The sequence below is a fragment of the Peromyscus maniculatus genome, chromosome 20, assembly GCF_049852395.1.
Source record: "Peromyscus maniculatus bairdii isolate BWxNUB_F1_BW_parent chromosome 20, HU_Pman_BW_mat_3.1, whole genome shotgun sequence".
Classification (NCBI taxonomy): Eukaryota; Metazoa; Chordata; class Mammalia; order Rodentia; family Cricetidae; genus Peromyscus; species Peromyscus maniculatus.
This window is the reverse complement of record NC_134871.1, coordinates 72047605-72067391: the sequence shown is the minus strand read 5'-3', so window position 1 is coordinate 72067391 and position 19787 is coordinate 72047605. Positions and strand designations below refer to the sequence as shown.

At 50.0% G+C, this 19787-nt stretch overlaps 3 protein-coding genes across 17 annotated transcripts in view; 1 reads left to right on the top strand and 2 right to left on the bottom strand.

The window, feature by feature from the left end:
* Nucleotides 1-292: 292 nt before the first annotated feature.
* Nucleotides 293-10058, bottom strand: Znf740 (zinc finger protein 740). 14 transcript variants are annotated; one of them, XM_006981855.4, is made up of 7 exons: nucleotides 9625-10058; nucleotides 9405-9481; nucleotides 6704-6853; nucleotides 6280-6369; nucleotides 5727-5850; nucleotides 5336-5454; nucleotides 293-3290 (listed from the first exon to the last, which is right to left on the bottom strand). In XM_006981855.4, the coding sequence occupies exons 3-7, from the start codon at nucleotides 6785-6787 to the stop codon at nucleotides 3201-3203; spliced, it is 507 nt and encodes a 168-aa protein (XP_006981917.1). In that variant the 5' UTR covers nucleotides 6788-6853; nucleotides 9405-9481; nucleotides 9625-10058; the 3' UTR covers nucleotides 293-3200. The 14 variants fall into 14 exon arrangements, with proteins under 14 accessions (XP_006981917.1, XP_006981918.1, XP_042120601.1 ...); XM_006981856.4 differs by having other exon boundaries at nucleotides 9824-10011; XM_042264667.2 differs by having other exon boundaries at nucleotides 6704-6885; nucleotides 9824-9963.
* LOC143269825 (uncharacterized) lies at nucleotides 9995-11859 on the bottom strand. Its single transcript, XM_076556906.1, has 3 exons — nucleotides 11785-11859; nucleotides 10992-11601; nucleotides 9995-10135 (listed from the first exon to the last, which is right to left on the bottom strand). The coding sequence occupies exons 1-3, from the start codon at nucleotides 11855-11857 to the stop codon at nucleotides 10117-10119; spliced, it is 702 nt and encodes a 233-aa protein (XP_076413021.1). The 5' UTR covers nucleotides 11858-11859; the 3' UTR covers nucleotides 9995-10116.
* The window catches only part of Csad (cysteine sulfinic acid decarboxylase), a 25971-nt gene continuing 16507 nt past the window's right edge, over nucleotides 10324-19787 (top strand). The window contains exon 1 of one of the 2 annotated variants that reach the window (XM_006981858.4): nucleotides 10324-10587. The gene's annotated coding sequence lies outside the window, so the exon portion shown is untranslated. Of the gene's footprint in view, nucleotides 10588-10968; nucleotides 11101-19787 lie in introns of those variants that run through there. The other variant, XM_016000416.3, reaches the window with a different exon arrangement.

Here is a 19787-nt window from a genome sequence, read left to right as displayed (position 1 = left end):
ACACCTGGGCCAGCAGTGTCGGGTGATGCTGACGGAGTTATCTACCACCCTCTAAGGGACCTTACCTAGACAGGAGTCGGGACATGTCTTGTCAGGCTGTCGAGAGCCATGTTCTCAGCAAACATAGCAAGTTTTTGCCTCCGCTTGTTGCTCTTGTATGGAGAAGAGATGTTCAGCAGAGCAGTTCGCTCTGTTCCAAGTTGTATCGAGGAAAGAAAGGGAGCCTATTAAAACCACTCTGCCCTTTGGTGATCAAGTGCCCCCAACAAATCAAGTCTTCTCAAAGAGGAGCTGGAATGTAGAAAAGCGCCATTCTTTTTATTTAAATATCCTAAATATATCACGAAGGAACATACACTGCACTTTAATGGTAAAAAGATACAAGTTTATAACATCTTATAAAAACTACCATTTAAAAGTGATCTTGTTCATTTGATAGTCCCCTCCCCCATAGCAAAATAAGTATATTTAAAAAAAAAAAAAATGGAGCGCGGCAGGAGGGGAATTGAAGATAAAAGCCCAGGGCCACAGCAGGGGCAGAGGACCCTGGGGCGAGGGCTGACTGGTGCAGCTCCACTCATCTAACCCCCGGGTCAAGCCATGGAGCACAATCAGTAGCTAAGTGATGAGAGGCGGCTGCTGGGGACCAATGGGAAGGGCAGGCACCAGCAAGGGCAGGATGTGGGCTGGCACAGGAGCCCACCCAGGGACTGGTATCTCTCCCCTACCCAACCCCACATTCACATTTTGATCTCTGAGCACCTGCCCTCTCTTCATCTCCCGTCTACACACACCTGAGCATCTGTCCAGTGCTAACAGGCCACCCCGGCAGAGGTGCAGCATCAGCACCAGGGGCCTTTGCAGCCATCTGTGGTTTCCCTGGGGTGGAGATGTGGTTCCTGGGCCCTTGGGTGTCCTATTACTCTTCGCCCCAGAGCCTGTCTGTCCTCAACCACTGCCAGCCTGAGCTTCTCACACCCAGGCCTTGGCAGTGTAGTTCCGGTAGGGCCATCTGTACATACATCCCAAAGTTCTCTCCACTCAGGCAGGAAGCCGAGGTCTGCAGGGCCTGCGCCAACCCAGCACATACATTCATACATGAAGAAGCATGGGTCACTCTTCTATTTCTCCCCACAAATAGATCATCTTCAAGTAGCAGGGAGGGATTCCACTTCCAGAAGCATTTTTGGGAGGATATCTTTCTCACTATATCCTTTCCCAGAGTTGAGTGACAGAAAAAGCCCAGCCCAGCAGAACCTTCTAACACCAAAGGTCTGCTTTATGTGCACAGAGACGCCAGGGGCCACACGGTGCAGCATGCACTGAGGTGCAGGTTCCAGAGCATGTTGGATGTAGGGACAGCATGATGCTGGAACACACGGCAGTGAGCATCCTCAGACACCTCACCCAAGGCTCTCAGGTGCTGTCAGAGTCAAGATGAAGGTTGCGGCATCTTCCCTTCTTTTTCCCTGAAGTACTTCAACCCAAGAGGTATGATGTACTGTCCCTCAACAACAGTCTGCTGCTGCCTGGCCCTCATCTGCTAGGCAAGAACTTCTTCTTGGAGGCTGCCATCTCAGATTCCTACCCACAGCTACAGCTGTGCGTGTGCTCAGGTCAGTCTCCATGATTATACCTGAAGTCGGCCCCCCAGGGTGGGGTAGTGCTCAATGAAATCCAAAACCTCCCTTAAGGATCCTTTCTTTAGCAGGAAGGGAGTTATTTCTCTTTAGAAAATACATGTTCATAAGCCCTGGCTTAGAAACACTCTAAGCAGTACACTGTTGAATCAATCTAAAAACAACGAAAACAAACAAAACAAACAAACAAACAAAAAAAACCAACCCAAAAATCCTCCTGAAACAAAACCCCTCGGCTCCCTTGTTCTCAGCAGCCTCCGGGAGGCAGGCACCCTTCAGGTCTTTCTGTCCTCTAAGTTGGTGGCCGAATAAATTTGGCTCAATAATTTTCATCCCTTCCAAGCAAACACACACAAGCACCCACAAATCAGACAGACAGACACACCTCATCGCTTTTCCAAGGGCAGACAAGATGGGGCTTTGGAACAGAGTGAGGTCAACACTAAAACAGACATTAGGGCCCTCCCTCTGCAGCAGCCCTCCTCCTCCACCTTGTTGGCAGGGATGCCTACCAAGGAGGAAGCCGAGATCATGTTCTTTGGGACTGCAGACAGACCTCCACTCCACTACTTGAATACAGCTGCAGGCCTGGGCAGGAAGGGGCTCTGTCACAGTCACATCAGGGCCACCACTTCTGTGCCTCTAACAGCTGGTGGCAGACCTTGCGCTGTCCTTGTTCTAAGACGGCATGAGGGGACGGCCCACTGTGATACCCTAACTCCTGCTCAATGGCTGCCTGGTTTCCGGAGTCAAGGACAGTGAGGTAGCCACAGCCATAACCCAGACCAAGTGCCCTGAACAAGGGGCCACGTGGGCTGCCCCACCCAAGTTTCCTCCAAAGGCACTTGAGCCGGCCCCATCAGGCACTGGTGCTGCACAAACCACGAGGACACCCATGGGCACAACACTGCTCTTCGTGAGGAGATAAAAAGGTATGTCCGCTCTTCTTGTCCAACCCACACCTGTCCCTCCCAGTTTCTCCTTTTGTCCTCACAGTGTATAACAAGTCCAAGTAAGCTCAGATGCCAGCCCTGGTCCTATTTTCGTTCAAACAGGAAGTAATGCGTAGGGCTGTGGAACACCAAAGGCCTATGGTAACAAAAAGCGGCTGGACCAGTCACAGTCCTTCAGGACTCTGCGTCTCCAGATCGCTGGTGTCCCCGTTGACCTGCTGAAATTCTCGTGATAACAACAAAAGCAGAGCAAATGCTCCTCAGTCCGTCTCACTCAGCTGCCAGTCCCAGTCCAAGGTTGTGGGAACGTTTCAGTCTTGGTCCTGTACCTTTGAGTCCCCACCTATGACCTCAGCTAAGGGTCCAGGGACCAGCTCCCCTGCCCAGGAATGCTGTGGAACTTTCCCGAGATCCGTATAGTCTCCGACTATTTACAGAACTGAGGTTCTGGAGCCGCTGTCCTCCGATGCTCACCTCTGCTCACCTGGGGCCACTCCTCTAGGAAGGGGGACAGGTTCAGAGGGAGCGGTGGTGGGGCCATCAGAGCAGAGGCCTGTGCTCTTCAGTGGGCTCTTCTCATCACTCCCACCACCCAGGGCCCCCGAGTCTATAGAGAAAACTGCCCATCAGATGTCTTGGACTGGCATCCTTGGCACATCCGTTTGTGTCTGAGTAGTCGGTCTGTCCGAGAAAAACACTGTGGAGAGAGAAAGGATTAAGTTCCAAGAGAAATTCAGTCATCTGTTAGTAGGTTCCTTCCTCGCAGAGAAGGCATATGCTATGTTCTTGTTCCCTTACCATCCCCACAGCAGGAGCACAGTGGTTAGGAGCACCCATGTTGCTGGGGATGGTGGCACACGCCTTTAATCTCAGAACTCAGGAGGCAGAGAGGCAGGTGCATCTCTGAGTTCGAGGCTAGCCTGGTCTACATAGTGAGTTATAGGACAGCCAGGGCTACATAGACAGACCCTGTCTCAAACAACAGAAAGGACCAAATGCTGGTTCTAGGGGCTTGGGATCACCTCAGCTGGTAGGGTGCTCGCCTAGTCCACATGAAGCCCTAGATTTGATCCTCAGTGTATTTGAACCCGATACACTGAGCATGGTGGTGCACACCTTTGATCCCAGCACTCGGGAGCCAAGGGCAGGAAGATCAGACATTTAAACTCATCCTTGGTTACACAGAAAGTTAGAAAACACCGGGTGATGGTGGCACAAGGCTTTAGTCCCAGCACTTAGGAGGCAGAGGCAGGCGGATCTCTGTGAGTTCGAGGCCAGCCTGGACTACAGAGTGAGTTCCAGGACAGCCAGGGCTACATGAAGAACCCTGTCTCGAAAAAACAAAAAGAAAGAGAGTTGGAATCCAGTATGGACCCCTAAGACCCATCTCAGAAGGGGGGCGGGGCTGGTGAGACGGCTCAGCAGGCAAAGGCCCAGCCTGGTGACCTGGGTCTGACCTCTAGAACCCACACAGTAGAAGGAGGTCCTCTGACCTCCACACCCGAGCTGTACTATGTACACACAATAAGCAGCAGCTAGGGCTGGAGAAGAGGGCCTGGACTCAGAATGCGGGTTCTATCCTTTAGTCATGTGGCAAGGGGCAAGCTCCCTGACAGCCCTGACCCTGTCTGTTTACCTGAGGGAACAGGTTCAGAGCACCCAACACAGCAGCTGCTTCATCCTCAAACACTTACTATTTAACTCACCACGGAGATGCACACCACTAGCTTCTCATCACGTACTTATCTTAAGGTGTGAACACTTTTGGGCCAAAGGACAGGGTGGAAACCTTGTATTTCTTCGAGACAGGCCTTGCTGCTTAACTGAGTCTGGCTTGGAACTTGTGGTCCTCCTGCTCTGCCTCTCCTGAGTGCTGGGATCACAGTGCGTGCTAGGCTCCTCACGGTGCTGCCTTCTAGCGTTCTGGCTTGGTGACGAGAGCTCACACCATGCAGGTGGAACTCAAACTCTCTACGGGCAGCAGAGGGTGCCTCTCAGACGCTGGGTTAGAGCCGCATGCCATCATCACCACCACCAGCAGCTCTCAGCCTAGCATTCTAAGACTCTAAGCAGAGCATCCAGGAAATGTCAGTTCCTATCCTTTCTCATCTCCTGTTTGTGTCTGGCTTGGCCCTCACACTTACATTCTCATCAGATCAGACACTGGACCCCCAGGGCAGAGGTTACATCGCTTCCTCCACAGTGCAGGTGCTTTGGAGTTGGACTAAATATTAGCTCCACTCTTACCTGCTGCGTGGGGAGAGTTAACTTCCCTGAACGCATTTCCCCACCACATGAAGGAAGACAGCACAAGCTACCTATGGGATAATGAGATCAAAACGCCCAGCCTCCTCAGGTTCTGTCAAGTTTGTTCTCACAGCACCTGGCACAGAATAGGAACTCAAGAAATGAAATTATCAGGCAGATCTCTGTGAGTTTGAGGCTAGCCTGGTCTACATAGTGAGTTCCAGGACAGCCAGAACTATATAGTGAGACCCTGACTCAAGGAAAACAAAACAAAACAAAAAACCCTAAACCAAACCAAACAAAAACAAATGATATTATGATACTCTAACAAGCACTCTGCATGATTAGCCCCGTAAGGCCAGCGATGGGCCTCTTTTTGAGGTGCTCACTGTATTATGGAGGCCCTTCTGTCAGCTGGGAAGGGACTGGCTCTACTTGGAGAGGGAAAACTTGATGTGTGCTGCTGTTCCAGGGCAGATGACAGGCAAACCTTACCTGATGACATCGTTCACACTGGTAAGGCTTTTCACCACTGTGCACACGCTTGTGGCGTTCAAGATGGTACTTCTGGATGAAACGCATATCACATACATCACACTCAAATGGTTTCTCACCTGGCCAGAGGCAAAAAGAAGTGAGTACCCAGAGACGTTTATTGTAGGGACTGCATTCCAGCTGTCTTCCAGACACCTTAGTGATCACAAACAAGTCAAACTGCTGGTCTCAGCGACACCAGACACAGAGCCATGCAATCCCTCTGTGTCACTCAACTTAGCCTCTGCCTCCACTTCTAACGCTCTCCTGGAAAACAAACCCAGCTGGAATACAAGCTACAGCCTATTCTCCCCCATTTGAATGCAAGCTTGAATACAGGCAAGAGACTTACCAGTGTGAATAAGGATGTGCCTCTTGAGGTGGTAACTGCTCCTAAAAGCTCCAAAGCAGTGTTCACAAATAAAATTTTTGGGAATCTTTACTTGAAAAGAGCCATTTTGTTCCACTACCACCACCTGGGGGCAACAATCAGGCATGTCATAGAGGTATCTCTCTGCCCTCTTCCTAGAGGCTGTTCTACTCTGGGTCCAATTCCAGCTGCTGGACAAAGAACCTCTCTGATACTGTGAAAGATGCTGTCTCCTGTCATATCCCTTAGGCTAAAAGTCATGAAGAGAAGAAGATAGACTGGGTGAACCAGCTGTCTTGCCACAGCTAACACTCGGTATGAATGAGGTGGGGTTGGCCTGCCCCTGCTACAAGAGCACACGTCACACTCCCCACGTGTACCAAGAATGGTCAGCAGGGGTGGACAGCAACTGTCAGGGTGGCCATGGAAGAAATCAGGGCACAAACTCACTACGGAAAAAATGTGAGCCACAGTGATAAGAAAGAGACGACCCATTACCAAACTGAATGAGTTCGGGGCTGACCCCATTACCTGCCTTTTTAACAGTCTTTTTTGAATGAGAGGCCTCAGTCAAGCTGTCCTCGTCTTTGCGGTTCCGGGATTTATCACTGTCTTTTCGGTGGCCCTTTGAAGACAAATAAAATCTACACTTACAGTCCATCTCAGAACACAGGATGAGACCCCAAATGCTGCTTCTTGACAAACAGTTTTAAAGGAGAGAGTAAACCACCTGCTTCCTCTCCACAATCCACTTCCTCTTCGCCTTTCCTGGTCTAGGACTCTGTAGGTACAGCACCTTCCTTAGCTCTCCAAACACCCACACTCATCTCTCCCAGCTGGACCCCAGTCCCACTTCCCTAAACAGAAGCAACAAGACAAAGCAGGAGGAGCCACAGCTTGGTGCCTCCTGGCAGAGCTGGGGCCTGGACCCCCAAGCCCACAAAGGACTCAGTGTGTACCTGACTGGAACACCTCAGCACATCAGGGCTGCCCGCCCGCTCGCCGTTTTCGGCCTGCTTGCTGGCAATCTGGCTCAGCATCATCTTCTTGCTGGCTGCAGTGGGAACCAAACTCACACCCGCTAGGCCTTCACAAGCCAGAAGACTTGCCTAAGTTGGAAGGAGATGAGGTGTCAGGTCACCTGGCAGGACAGGACAAAAACAGGCTGCTATCCTCAACACCCAGCAACAGACTGCTTCTCTCCAGGAACAACTCCCTCACCATCAAGCCTTGCCTCCTTCAAGTCCTTTCTAACTGTCTCACCAAGAACTGCTGCCCCCTTTGCCTCCCACAGCAATGACACACAGATCAAGTTAATAATCAAACAGCATCAACACTTGTGGTTACTGTACCAAATAGTGTGTGTGGCCACATATTACCTAAGGCATTTCTGAGCGTTAACTGCAGGTATGAGGTCTGTCTGTCTGACCCACTGAAATTGGAGATTCCTAGCAATGCCTTTCTTCCGAATTCTTTTATTTTTATTACCTTTACCTATTTGTTTTGTGTGTGTGCTCATGCCAGCATCATAGTGGAGACAGAGGACCAGAGTTCTCTCCCTCCACATGTGGCTTCTGGGGATGTAATTCAGGTTGTCAGGCTGGCAGCAGATTCCTTCATCTGCTGAACCATCTGCTGACTCCTCTGCTACTTAAGATTTTATTTTGGGCCGGGCGTTGGTGGCGCACGCCTTTAATCCCAGCACTCGGGAGGCAGAGCCAGGCGGATCTCTGTGAGTTCGAGGCCAGCCTGGGCTACCAAGTGAGCTCCAGGAAAGGCGCAAAGCTACACAGAGAAACCCTGTCTCGAAAAACCAAAAAAAAAAAAAAGATTTTATTTTGATGACTACTTTTTATTTTATGTGTGTGTATACACACGCATCATGTGCCACATGTGGGCAGGTACCCAAGGAGACCAGAAAGGGGTGTCACATCCCCTGCAGCTGAGTTAGTTGTGAGCTGGCTGACGTGGGTTCCGGGACCTGAGTTTGGGTCCTGTGGAGAAGTGCTCTTAACCGCTAAGCAGTGTGGTCCCCAGTAGTGCTCAGATTCAAAGCCAATTTCAGATGGGCAGACCTTGCTGGTGCCAACTACATTTTCTTTCTTTCTTTTTTTTTTTTCTGAGACAGTATTTCTGTGTAGCTTTGGAGCCTGTCCTGGAACTCATGATATAGACCAGGCTGGCCTCGAACTCACAGAGATCCGTCTGGCTCTGCCTCCCGAGTGCTGGGATTAAAGGCATGCCCCACCACTGTCTGGCACCAACTACATTTTCTATCAGGTTATTTCTCACTTTAGCTTTTAAATTTCCTAAGTGCTGTCAGTTATAGCAAACAGAAAACCTAAATCACCTCGATTCTGGAGTTGAATATACAGTTTCTTTTGACCACTTAGGCCATTTATTTATTTATTTATTTATTTATTTATTTAGGTTTTTCTAGGCGGAGGTTTCTCTGTATAGCCCTGGCCATCCTGAAACTCACTCTGTAGACCAGGCTGGCCTTGAACTCAGAGACCTGCCTACCTCTGCCTCCAAGTGCTGGGATTAAAGGCATGCGACACACCTGCTCCCCCTGCTCCCACTTTATTTAGGCCATTTATATGTGTGCACTACATAGTTTTACAAAGTTAATTAAACAGGGGTGCTTTAAGAAACAATCCCTTTCCCACCCTAGTCTTTGACCTGACTTTATTGAACTAGTACCCCATACTTTTGCTATTCAAAAAAGTTAGTCCAAAGTTAAACATCTTAGCTCTGCTATCTGGGTTGTGTAATTTTGGGCAAGTCTCTCTCTCTCTGAAGCCTTGCTTCCTTCAGATGTGAAATGCCTGTCAGAATGCCTATCCTCACAGGATGAAGGAGAATGAGACTGATGTAAAATGCTTAGCAGAACAGTAAACACCATGCTGTGGACTAAGCTGCACATAGACAAAGAAAGACGAAATCCAGAGGCTCTGCTCTGCCGGGGAGGAGAAGCCGTGTGCGCTGCGGCACTTGGAAGAAAGCCAATCCCACTACAATCAGGCTGCCATCCTGGTGAACTGGTACAGGAGGTGTCCTCAAAGAAAGCTCAGAGAAGCACGCAGCAGCTTTCCACTCAGAAGACTAGAGCAGGCCCTCTTGTCCTTCCAATTCATCTGCCACCTTCACAGTGACAACTACCTTCTCAAAGACATTTACTCTGCTGTTGAACATTCTTGAGGGAGTTCCCACTCCCTAGAGAGGAGCATCTCATTCCTTAGGAAGGCACAAAAAGCCCTTGGGCCACACTCTGCTGACTTCTCCAGAAAACAACTCCCCCATTCATCCTTATTTATCCTGTCTCCCTAATGATGCCCCATTTAATCCTTTGCTCCCTAACAACTACCAAACTACAGGTAGTACCCTGGACCTCACCACACTTTCCCACGCCTCTAAGTCTGTGCCCACACAGTCCCCCCGTCTGAATGCCCTTCTCTGTCTGTTTGGCGAAACCCTATGCGTCCTCCAGGCTTCGCTCTCATCCCTCCGTCCAGGCAGGAGCACCCGTCGGCAGCACCATCCCCTCATCACTGCAGACCCCTTTAGTCAACAGACGCAGAGGCATTGTGAACATAAAAATAAATAACAGACTGTCTTTCCATCCCTCCCCTCCCCCCCCCAACTAGCCTGGACGCTTACTGGGGACAAGGACAATCTTATTCATCTTTGTATTCCAAGCACAATGCCTTGCATGTAACAGGAGCTCAATAAAATTCCTGTTGAAAAAAAAAAAACAAATGAAGCATTCACCAGACTATTCACTCCCTTCTGCCCAAGCACTCCACGTACCAGAGGTACACTGAGGACGAGGTGCTTTGCCAAGGGCCCAGCAGCGCCTGTGATGCGGTAGATAGCCTACCTCCTTCATTTGACTGGAAGCTCCCTGAAGGCAGGGAGGCCTGTCTCCTTTCCTTCCTCTAGATCTCCCCCTGGTGCTTAATACAGAGCTCGGCTCACTGGGGACGGTCAATACTGTCGGCTAAGGCGGAATTCAAGAGTGACATTGCAAACAGGCTTCCCAGTGAATGGTCTTGAAGGAGGACGCTAGAGCTTTTTACCTGAGCCATGCTGGTTTTTCACTTAATGAACCCAAAAGTTCAGAAGTTCTTTATCCAGCTCTCCTTTAGACACTGCTGTTTGAAGAACTGTCACCAAATCTCAGTAATGGCTCCTTCCTGTCCATTCTGTTCAGCTGCCATACTGAACAGCCCTTGTCTTCTCAAAGAATTTAGTGTCCTCCAAAGGGAAAACAGGTGTTGCAAAATTCCGAGGTCTCTGACTTCTGCCTATTGCCTGAAGAAATGAGAGTCTATCAGTGTTGGTTTCCCAGTTGACTTCTCTTGGTGAAGCTCTAGGTCTGCTCCAGAAACCTGAAACCAGAAAGGGAGACGAGCCCCTTAAGTGCAACATCCTCAGGCCATACAGTAAGTGACGCTCTCTCCACTTATTCTGCTGGGCACTCAGAAGCTCAAAAGGAGGACATGAGTCAAGCAAGCGCTTTCTTTCTGGGTCAGTAGAAGAAATTGGCCTCCTGGGCCAGGAGGAGCAGCCAACAGGAGTAAAAGTAAGTTGGGTCTCCTACAGAGAATCTGCCAACACGGTAAGCGCTCAGATTTGCCATCTTAGGAACGGAAGAAGGGGGCGGAGGCCCTCTGGGGCTTTTGTGCCGAGTGGGCCGGCCTGCAAAGCTGGCACTCCACAGACGCGGGCGGCAGAACCGCGGCGGAGGGAAGCTCGGGGGCCACCGCCGAGCGCCGGGGTGGCTGGCGGACACCGACTTGGCAGTGCCCGCACGTGAGCGTTACTCCGCGTCCGCCCGAGGGTACGTAGATCGGCCGCGGAGGTGGAGGGCGGGCACGCTCCTCTGCAAGCCAGCGAGCCAGCGAGCGAGCAGCCGCAGCGCGCGGGCCCGGGGCCGAGCCCGGGACGGGCGAGCCGCGCGCGGCCCGCGTGCTCGTGCCCGCGCCCCCTCCCGGCGAGCCCCCTTCACCCCGGCGGCAGCGGCGGCGGCGGGGAGGGCCGGGCGGGAGGGCGGGGAGAGCGGGGCGGGGGCGGCCGCCCGGCCCTCCCCTCGCGGCCCCCTCCCTCCGCCGCGCGCCCCTCCTCCGCCCCGCTCCCCTCCCCCTTCGCGCGCGCGGCGCCCCACGGCCTGCGAGCTGCCGAGGCGCCGCCGCCCGCCCGCCCGCCCGCCCGCCTCGACGCTGCCTCCCCGCGGCGCGCGCCTACCTGCCCGGCGCGGCCTCCCGCCGTCTCCTCCGCCGCGCGGCGCCTCCCCCGGGGGCCCCGCGCACCCCGTGCCAAGCCCGCGGCCGCCGCTGCCCGCGCCGGGACCGAGGCAAGTTTACAAACACCAACCCGGGGCCCGTTTCCCCGGAAGCACTTCTCCCTCCCCCTCGGCTTCTTTGCCGAGCGGCCACATCCACTTCCGGGCCCGGGAGCCTGGGCAGGAGGGGGCCGCCGAGAAGGGGTGAGGCTGGGGACGCGCGGAGCGCTGCAGCTGGCGGGTGGGAGGGGTGGCGGCCCGGAGGGCCGGAGGAGGGTGGTGCGAAGGGGGGCGCGCGTGCGCCGTGGCGCGGCGGCGCCGCGGCCGCCATCTTGACTGAGGGCAGGCACCCGGCTCGCTCCGCGAGTCCGTAAGGGGCCCGAAGTGTTCTTTGAGAAGGTTCGCTGGGTAGCGCTGCCTGGCTCCTGGAACACCTCCATCTCTCTCTCTCTCCTGGTGCTCCCGAGTGCGGAGCCCCAAATAGAAGCTGGAACAGTCCATGCCCCTTATCTTTTCGTTTCACTTGGTCAGGTTGGCGCGTCCGGAGCTTGCTGTCCGGCGCAGACCTGCAGGCTGTGGGGAGAGGAGTTAAATCATTGCGCAGCCTTGCGGTACGCACTAAACCGCACTCCCGAGTGTGAGTCCCGGAGACGGTCTCCAAGTACCCAAGACAGCCCTGCCCCGGTCCCGTCCCGCAACCCTGTGCCCCGAGCCAGACTCGTTAGTTTCTCTCCTCCCTAGTCTAGGTGATCTAACCTAGGCTTCCGTGCAGGAAATGGAAAAGGCCTTTTTCCCTTCGGTGGACTAGTCTTCTTGGAGACTTGGACATGCATGTTGTTGCTCCCTGGGCCAGGCTGCATTTGAAAAGGGGGAACTAAAAGATGGGATACTCGAAGTGCACGCTTAGCAGAAGGAAACGTGAATTCCACTTAAGTTCTAGTTTCTATTCTAGCTGCTGTCTTGTGAGTTTAGGAGACTGCAAGACACTATCGAAGAAAAAAAAAAGTCTGTAATGAAAAAAGATAAGGTTTCCCTGCACATTTTAGACCATTAAAGTAATTTCCGTGTCCTCTTAGGATCACCCTAAAATTGACATACAACGGAGAGAATTGTCACCAGGAACGTTTTAAAAACAAATTGGGGCCCAGGGGAGATGGACCAGCTGTTATAAGTGCTTGCTGGGAAAAGCTGGACCGTGGTGGCGCACGCCTTTAATCCCAGCACTCCGGAGATCCAGGCGGATCTCTGTGAGTTCGAGGCCGGCCTGGGCTACCAAGTGAGTTCCAGGAAAGGCGCAAAGCTACACAGAGAAACCCTGTCTCGAAAAACCAAAAAAACAAAACAAAACAAAACAAAAAAAAAACCCACCAGTTCCAGGACAGCCAGGACTGTTACACAGAGAAAACCCTATCTCGAAAAACCAAACCAAAAAACAACAACAAAAAAGAGTGCTTGCTGGGAAATCTTGAGGAAATCTTGAATCCTTTGAACAGCCAGGTAACAAACCTGGTCATGGAAATATGCCTGTAAACCCAGCTCTGAGGAGGGCGGAGACTGGAGGACTCTGGGACTTGCTAGTTTCCAGCCTAACAGGGAATTGGAGCCCCAGGTTGCAGGAGAGACCCTGCTTCTAAAGGACTAGGCAGTGTAATAGGCCAGACATACTATACCTCCTTCTGACCTCCAAGTATGCACAGGCACTTGGACCTGCACAGACACACACACACACACACACACACACACACAAGTTTTTTAAAATTAGTTTAAGCAAGGAAGTGTGACAAACACCTTTTAAGTCCAGCATCTGGAAGGCAGAGCAGGCAGATCTCTGTGAGTTCGAGGCCAGCCAATTCTGTGAGTTCCAGTTCGATCCAGGACAGGCACCAAAAGTACACAAAGAAACCCTGTCTCGAAAAACCAAAAAAAAAAAAAAAAAAAAAAAAAAAAAAGCTTATCTATTGCCAGTCTACAGGATACCAGGATACAAAAATGTAAAAAATGGTTAACTTTTCTTCTAGTCATGCTTTTGAAGATAATCATTCTTATCATTGTTTTATTATTATATATTTAAAATTTTTATGTGTGTATGAATGTTTTGCCTGCATGTATGGCTATCACTTGAATGCCTGGTGTCCTTAGAGGCCAGAAGAGGGCGTAGAATACCTAGTAACTGTCATTGGAGACACCTATGAACCACCTGGAGTTACAGACAGTTGTGATCCACCATGTGGATGTTGTGACTTGAACCTGGGTCCTCTGGAAGAGCAGCCAGTGCTCTAAACTGCTGAGCCATCTCTCCAGCCCCAACTATTATATTTTTGGTGCTGGGGATAGATGGAATCCATGGCTTGGCATATTTAGACAGTCAGCTACTGAATTCTCTATTCTCCACTGCTCCCCAAGTCTTACCAGCTTGGTGACCTCTGTACCATGACACTTCTTCTGAATTCATACAAATATTTTTTCACCTAGTACGTGTTTTTTTTTTTTTTTTTTTTTTTTTGTTTTCATCACCTGTAATGTGCCAGAAAGTATATTTTACTTTCTGTTTTTGGGATAGGACCTTAGGCTGTAGCTCAAGCTGGCTTCAAAGTCTCCCAAGTTTCTCCTGCCTCAGCCTTGAGTGTTGGGTTACAAACCCAGCAGACAGTGCATGTTTGATATTTGAGTGCAAGTTCATATTTTCAGAATTGTTTCACAACAAAAGCTGTGTGAGATGATACATACCAGTTGTCCCAGCTGCTGAGAGATTGAAGCAAGAGCATCCCTCGAACCCAGAAATTGAGAAGCCTGAACAGCAGCACAGTGAGATTGTCTCAAGACATAAAAAACAAACAAACAAACAAAAAAATGAAACTAAACAAAAACACCCAAGGCAAACCACCGCAGAAGGAAGGAGCTCCTAGTGAAGGGGCCATGATCCATGTACTTGGGAGATAGGTAGAAGCAGGTGAAAGGCCCAGCATCGACTCAGGACCACCAAGACCAAGTTCTCAGCACAAAAGAGACTTATTTGCCCAAGAGGGACAAAGGGCAGGGAGTAAGAGACAAAGACAGGAGATAGACTATGGGAGAGAAGGGGAAGGGGACAGGGAAAGGGGGAGGGGCATTTGTCCTGCAGTGGGACAAAGGACGGCCTCTGGATAGAGAGGAGACAGACCCATAGGCAAATGGCAGTTTATAAAGGTAAAAGGGGAAGCCCTGTGTTGGGATGAGGTGTTTAATTTTAATTTAGCGTGTTAATTAGGTGAGTCTTGATTGCTGGACTTCAATACTTTGATAGCTGGACCTTGGTAGTCAGCCTCAGGAGGAGGAAGTGGCCAAATAAGAGACTAGACCTTCGTGGCTCGATTTAGGGATGTGACCTAAGGTTTAGCAAGGCAGAGGGAATGAGGGAGAAGGGCAAGGCCTGCCAGAGCCATGTTTGCCATGCTCGAGCTGGCTAGAGTCCCTTCAGCAGGAGATTCAGAACCTCAAGGTCATCCTTGGGCTATATGGTACCCCATCTTGGGGAAGAAACAAACAACAACAACAACAAAAGATGATAATAATTCAACAGTGGACTTCCTTAGTTTTGATTTGTGACTAAATACTTTCAAGATTTAATTTTTAATCATATGTGTATTAGTTTTTAAGTGTATGAAAGTTTTGCCTTACGTGAAGATATGTGCATCATATGTGTGCAGTACCCTAAGAGGCCAGAAGAGGGTGTTGGGACCCCTTGAACTGGAGTTATAGATGGTCCTGTGCTGGGAACCAAACCTGGGCCCTCTGCAAGACCAGTAACTGCTCTCATCACAGCCATTTCTCCAGCCTACAACTCCTTGGTTTGTTTGTTTGTTTGTTTGTTTGGGGGGGGTTGTTTGAGGTGGGGTTTCTTTTTCTTTCTTTCTTTTTTTTTGAGACAGGGTTTCTCTGTGTAGCTTTGGAGCCTGTCCTGGAACTTGCTCTGTAGACCAGGCTGGCCTTGAACTCACAGAGATCCACCTGCCCTTGCCTCCCAAGTTCTGTCTGGGATTAAAGGCGTGCGCCACCACCGCCCAGCCAGAGGTCAGCTTTTGAGAGTCAGTTCTCCGCTGCTACCATTTGGGTCCAGGGATGGAAAAACTCAGTTCACCAGGCTTGAGAGCAAAGGCCTTACCTGCTGCACCATCTCGAAGGCCTCAGTAGCTAACTGTCCAGACTCCTCTGGTGTAGTGTGCCTCAGTCAGACTCTCAGGCTCACTCCATCACTTTTTTGTTTTTGTTTTTCTGAGACAGGGCTTCTCTGTGTAATAGCTTCACTCCATCACTTAAGCAAACAGTGCTGTGATGGTTCCTGATGAGTGTGTGTCCTCGCCACCGTTTCCTGAAGGACGGCGGCATCTGTGCTTTCACCTGGAAGCCTGGACTGGCCGCTTGTCCAGACTGTACAGTCCTGCCTTTCTGGAGTGAGTGCCCACTCCATTACATGATTTTGCCTTCAGTCTGCATGATGGGTTCCTTTGCTGGCTGCTAGCTGGAACCCACAGGATAAACACAGTCTCTGGGGCAGTGCCAGCCAAGAGGCAGAAGCAGACAGTCAGTCAATGTTTGCTGAACAAGCTGAACCCATTTTCTTGAGAGCCAGCATGGGTTGCGTAATAGAAACAAGCTGCCTGGCTCCCTTTGCCATCCTTTAGACCTTTGATGGTAGTGAGTAAAGAAGTTGGGAAATAAAATGATGTACAAGGGACATTCCTTGAGCCTGGAAGTGAATATATTTTGGAATATTTTTTGATTTTGTTTTGTGGGGCTGGGGATTGAACTGAGGGCCTTGCCTATCACAAAACTACTTCCCCAGCCCCTCCTTAACTTTTATCATCATCATCATCATCATCATCATCATCATCATCTTTATTTATTTATTTATTTATTTGTTTAGTGACATTGTCTCACTATGCAGCCCAGTCTGGCCTTGAACTCACAGAGATCTGTAAAGGTGTGCACTACCACACTCAAACCCGTCTCAATCCTTTCTAGTTTTTTATTTTATTTTTATTTTTATGTTTTTTATGTTTGTTTTTTTTTTAATCTGAATCTCCTCTGAGGAATTGTGTAAATCACATTGGTCTGTGGACATGTCTGTGAGGTATTACCTTGATTGTTAATTGATACAGGAATGGTGGGTGGTACCATTCCATGGTTTGGGGACCCTGGTCTTTGTAAGAGATGGATGAGGGCTCTCTGAGTGCTGAGCATACAGGTTGAAGGGCGCATCATTTCTGTGTGCTCTCTTTAAAAAACAAAAAACAAAACTTAATTTTATGTGTATGGCTGTTTTGCCTGCATGTGCATATGTGCAGCACATGCATGCAGTGCCTGAGGATGCCAGGGAGGGCACTGGATCTCCCGCAGCTGTAATCACTGTCAACGTGGTCCTAGGAATTGAACCCTGGTCCCTGTGTTCTATCCCAGCACTGCAAAAATGGAGCAAAACAAAGCTGAACACAGGAATATGCACCTAAAGTCCCAGTGCTCACAAGGCCGAGACAGGAGGATTGCGTCAACTCATGAGTGCTGGGCCAGACAGGGCCACACAGCAGAACCCTGTTTTCTAAGACAGACAGACTGACAGACAGAAGGCCATCTGTAGTTGTGTGAGCACAGGACAGTGGACTCTGACATGTGTCAGTGCTTCATAAAAGCTGACTGACTCGGGGCTGGAGAGACGGCCCAGCAGTTAAGAGCACTGGCTGCTCTTCCAGAGGACCTGGGTTCAATTCCCAGCACCCACATGGCAGCTCACAACTGTCTGTAACTCCAGCTCCAGGGGATCTGACACCTTCACACCAACGCACATAAAATAAATTTTAAAAAAATAAAAACTTAAAAAAAACTGATCTCCTTATATAAAACTATACTGAGCTGTCTATTTTTTTAATTTATTTTGTGTGCGTGCGTATGTGCGTGCGTGCATGCGTGCGTGCGTGCGTGCGTGCGTGCGTGTGTGTGTGTGTGTGTGTGTGTGTGTGTGTGTTGTCCTGGGAGTCAAATCAGGGCCTCACAGTAGTAAACCACTGCAGTACTGAGCTACACACCTCAATTTCAAAAGTTTTTATTCCTCAATTTCAGAAGTTGTATGTCATTCTGTCTTGTTGAAGCTAAGGGCCTGGACATTTACTAAGACATTTTTAAAAACGTAATTCCTAATTGCCGTTTGTTTGCTCAGAGAACAACTTCTGCAAATCGATCTTTCCTTCCACTGTTTGGATTCCTGGGATCAAATGCAGGTCATCGGGCTTGGTAACAAGCACCTTTAGCCATCTCACTGGTCCCAATGGCATTTTTTAAAATTATGTTTACTTATTTATCGTGTGTGTGTGTGTGTGTGTGTGTGTGTGTGTGTGTGTGTGTGTGTGCATGCGCACGCACACATGTGTGTATAGAGGTCGAAGGACAACTTCTACAAGAGTCAGTTCTCTACACCTATCATGTGGGGTCCACGGATCAAATCCAGGTGGTCAGGCTTGGTGGCAAGCACCTTTAACTTACTGAGCCATCTTGCTGGTCCACATTTTCGTACATTGGTACAAGTTTTATGAATGTTGGCCTTATCAGACATGCAGCTGGTTATGGTAAAAAAGGCAGACGGTGACAAGTCTCTGCAAAGGTGGACGGACTGATGTCCTCGTAGGTTATTGGTGGGAACTGTAAAAGGGCAACTATTTTGGAAAACAATTTGGCAATTCCTCAAAAGGTTAAACATAGAGTTAGCGTGTGACTCAGCATGCGAGTCTGAGGACACAGACCAGGTATGTCCTCAGGGGAATTGAAAACACATGCCCACACAAAAACTTGTACACAAACGTTCATAGCAGCATTATTCATCAGAGCCAAATGGCAAAAATGACCGAAATGTTTAGGAACTTACAAATGGCCAAGCAAAGTACATAGTGTACCTGCAAAGAGTATGAACCAGTCATAAAAGGAGTGAAATACTGCCTCATGCTACGGTCTTTAAAACAATGTGCCAAGTAAAAGAAGCCAGTTATGAAACCCCACATACTGTATGCTGCTTTTTAAGAGACCTGCACAGGCCAGGTGATGGTGGCGCACGCCCCTTCGGGAGGTAGAGCCAGGTGGGACTCTGAGTTCGAAGCCAGCCTGGTCTACAGAGCAAGATCCAGGACAGGCACCAAAACCACACAGAGAAACCCTGTCTGGGAGTGGGGGTGGGGGTGGGGGGGAGGACGGGGATGGGGATGTGCACAGCATGGCAAATCTGTAGAGACAGCAGGTGGATTTGTGGTTGCCAGAGGTTTGGGTGGGAGGAACCAGTGACTGCCAGTGAGTTTATCCCTGGGATGAGGAAAAGGTTCTGGAGTTAGGCAGTGGTGGTGCTTGCCCGAGTCTGTGGCTATACTAAAACCCCTGGATAAAGGGATGTGCTCTGTGGTATGTAAAATGTGTCTCCATAAAGCTGTTACATAAAGAACAGTGAGGAAGCTCTGTGCATACTAATATGAGGTCACCCATATCTTGTTTGTTTTTGTATCGCTGGGGATGGAGCCCAGGGTCTTATATGTGGTAGGCAAGCTCTGAATCTACCCTAGCCCCGTTTGCCTGTTTAATTAGTCTTTTGACCTTGGTACGCCGTGTTGGCCACTGTTGGGGTGGGGGAGCTGGCAGAGTGGTGTTGAAGAGCTGACCCCCCCCATCTCACGTCCCGGCTAGTGCTCCCACTTCCCCAGACCCAGTGAATGCAGACAGTGGATTACGCCTGAGCAGTCGCACTCAGGAAAGTGGCTGTGTTCAGACCTGCTTGCCCTCTCCTGGGGTTCCTCAAACCTCAGTGTTGGCGCTCTCCCTCAACCGTCCTCTGAGCATTACAAAGATTCAGCTCCCTGGTCATCTCACTGGAGCTCTAGCTGGGCCTCCCTGAGGGCAGATCTCTGTCTCAGGAAGGCTTCACTTGGATGGACACTTGCAGGAAGGAAGTCTCTCCTTCACTTTCATTCCGGTTTCTTCCTCTTGCCTTCACATTTGTCCTGGGGTTATAACTTTTCCAGTCACCCAAGTACAGAACTCCACGGTCATCTCTGAGTCTTCCATTTCCTTCAACAGAGACCTTGTCAGAAGCAGTGTAACCCAGAGAATGACCAAACCTGGTGTAGTCTGCTCCTTGCCTATCAGTTCTCCTTGGGTCCTGCTGCCAAAAACTGGCCTGTAGCAGGAATCTTAAAGAGTCTTATTAATAAAATCAAACCTGAGCCAGGTATTGGGGTGAACTGGAAGATCAGAGAAGCACAACAAGCCACAGCTACCTCACCTCGCCGGATCCTCAGTTGGTTTTGTCTCCTCAGACTGGAGGCCTCTGAGTCCTCATCCAGAATGAATCTCAGCTGAACTGTGCTGCTCAAAACCTAAAAGCTTAACCAGCCAAATGCTTAACCAGCCAAATGCTTCTAGTTTCTGGTCCTCACGTCTTATATAACTTTCTGCCTTCTACCATCACTCCCTGGGATTAAAGGCTTGCTTTCTGGGATTAAAGGCGTGTGTCACCATGCCTGACTTTCCAATGTGGCCTTGAACTCACAGAGATCCAGATGGATTTCTGCCTCTGGAATGCTAGGATTAAAGGCGTGAGTGCCACCATTTTCTAGCCTCTGTATCTAGTGGCTGTTCAGTTCTCTGACCCCAGATAAGTTTATTAGGGTGCACAATATTTTAGGGAACACAATACCACCACACTGGCCTCTTGAGCATTAGTTTTATATTCATTCATTCATATTCTCTCT

Coding starts and splice junctions, on each gene's coding strand:
- Znf740 (XM_016000417.3), bottom strand. Junction 6,370..6,703: donor TGCTGAGGTGTTCCAGTCAG/GTACACACTGAG, acceptor TTGTCTTCAAAG/GGCCACCGAAAAGACAGTGA. Junction 5,455..5,726: donor GCACATCCTTATTCACACTG/GTAAGTCTCTTG, acceptor GCCTCTGGCCAG/GTGAGAAACCATTTGAGTGT.
- LOC143269825 (XM_076556906.1), bottom strand. CDS start 11,857: ATGTCCAAGTCTCCAAGAAGACTAGTCCACCGAAGGGAAAAAGGCCTT. Junction 11,602..11,784: donor TTTCCTGCACGGAAGCCTAG/GTTAGATCACCT, acceptor CTCTCCCCACAG/CCTGCAGGTCTGCGCCGGAC.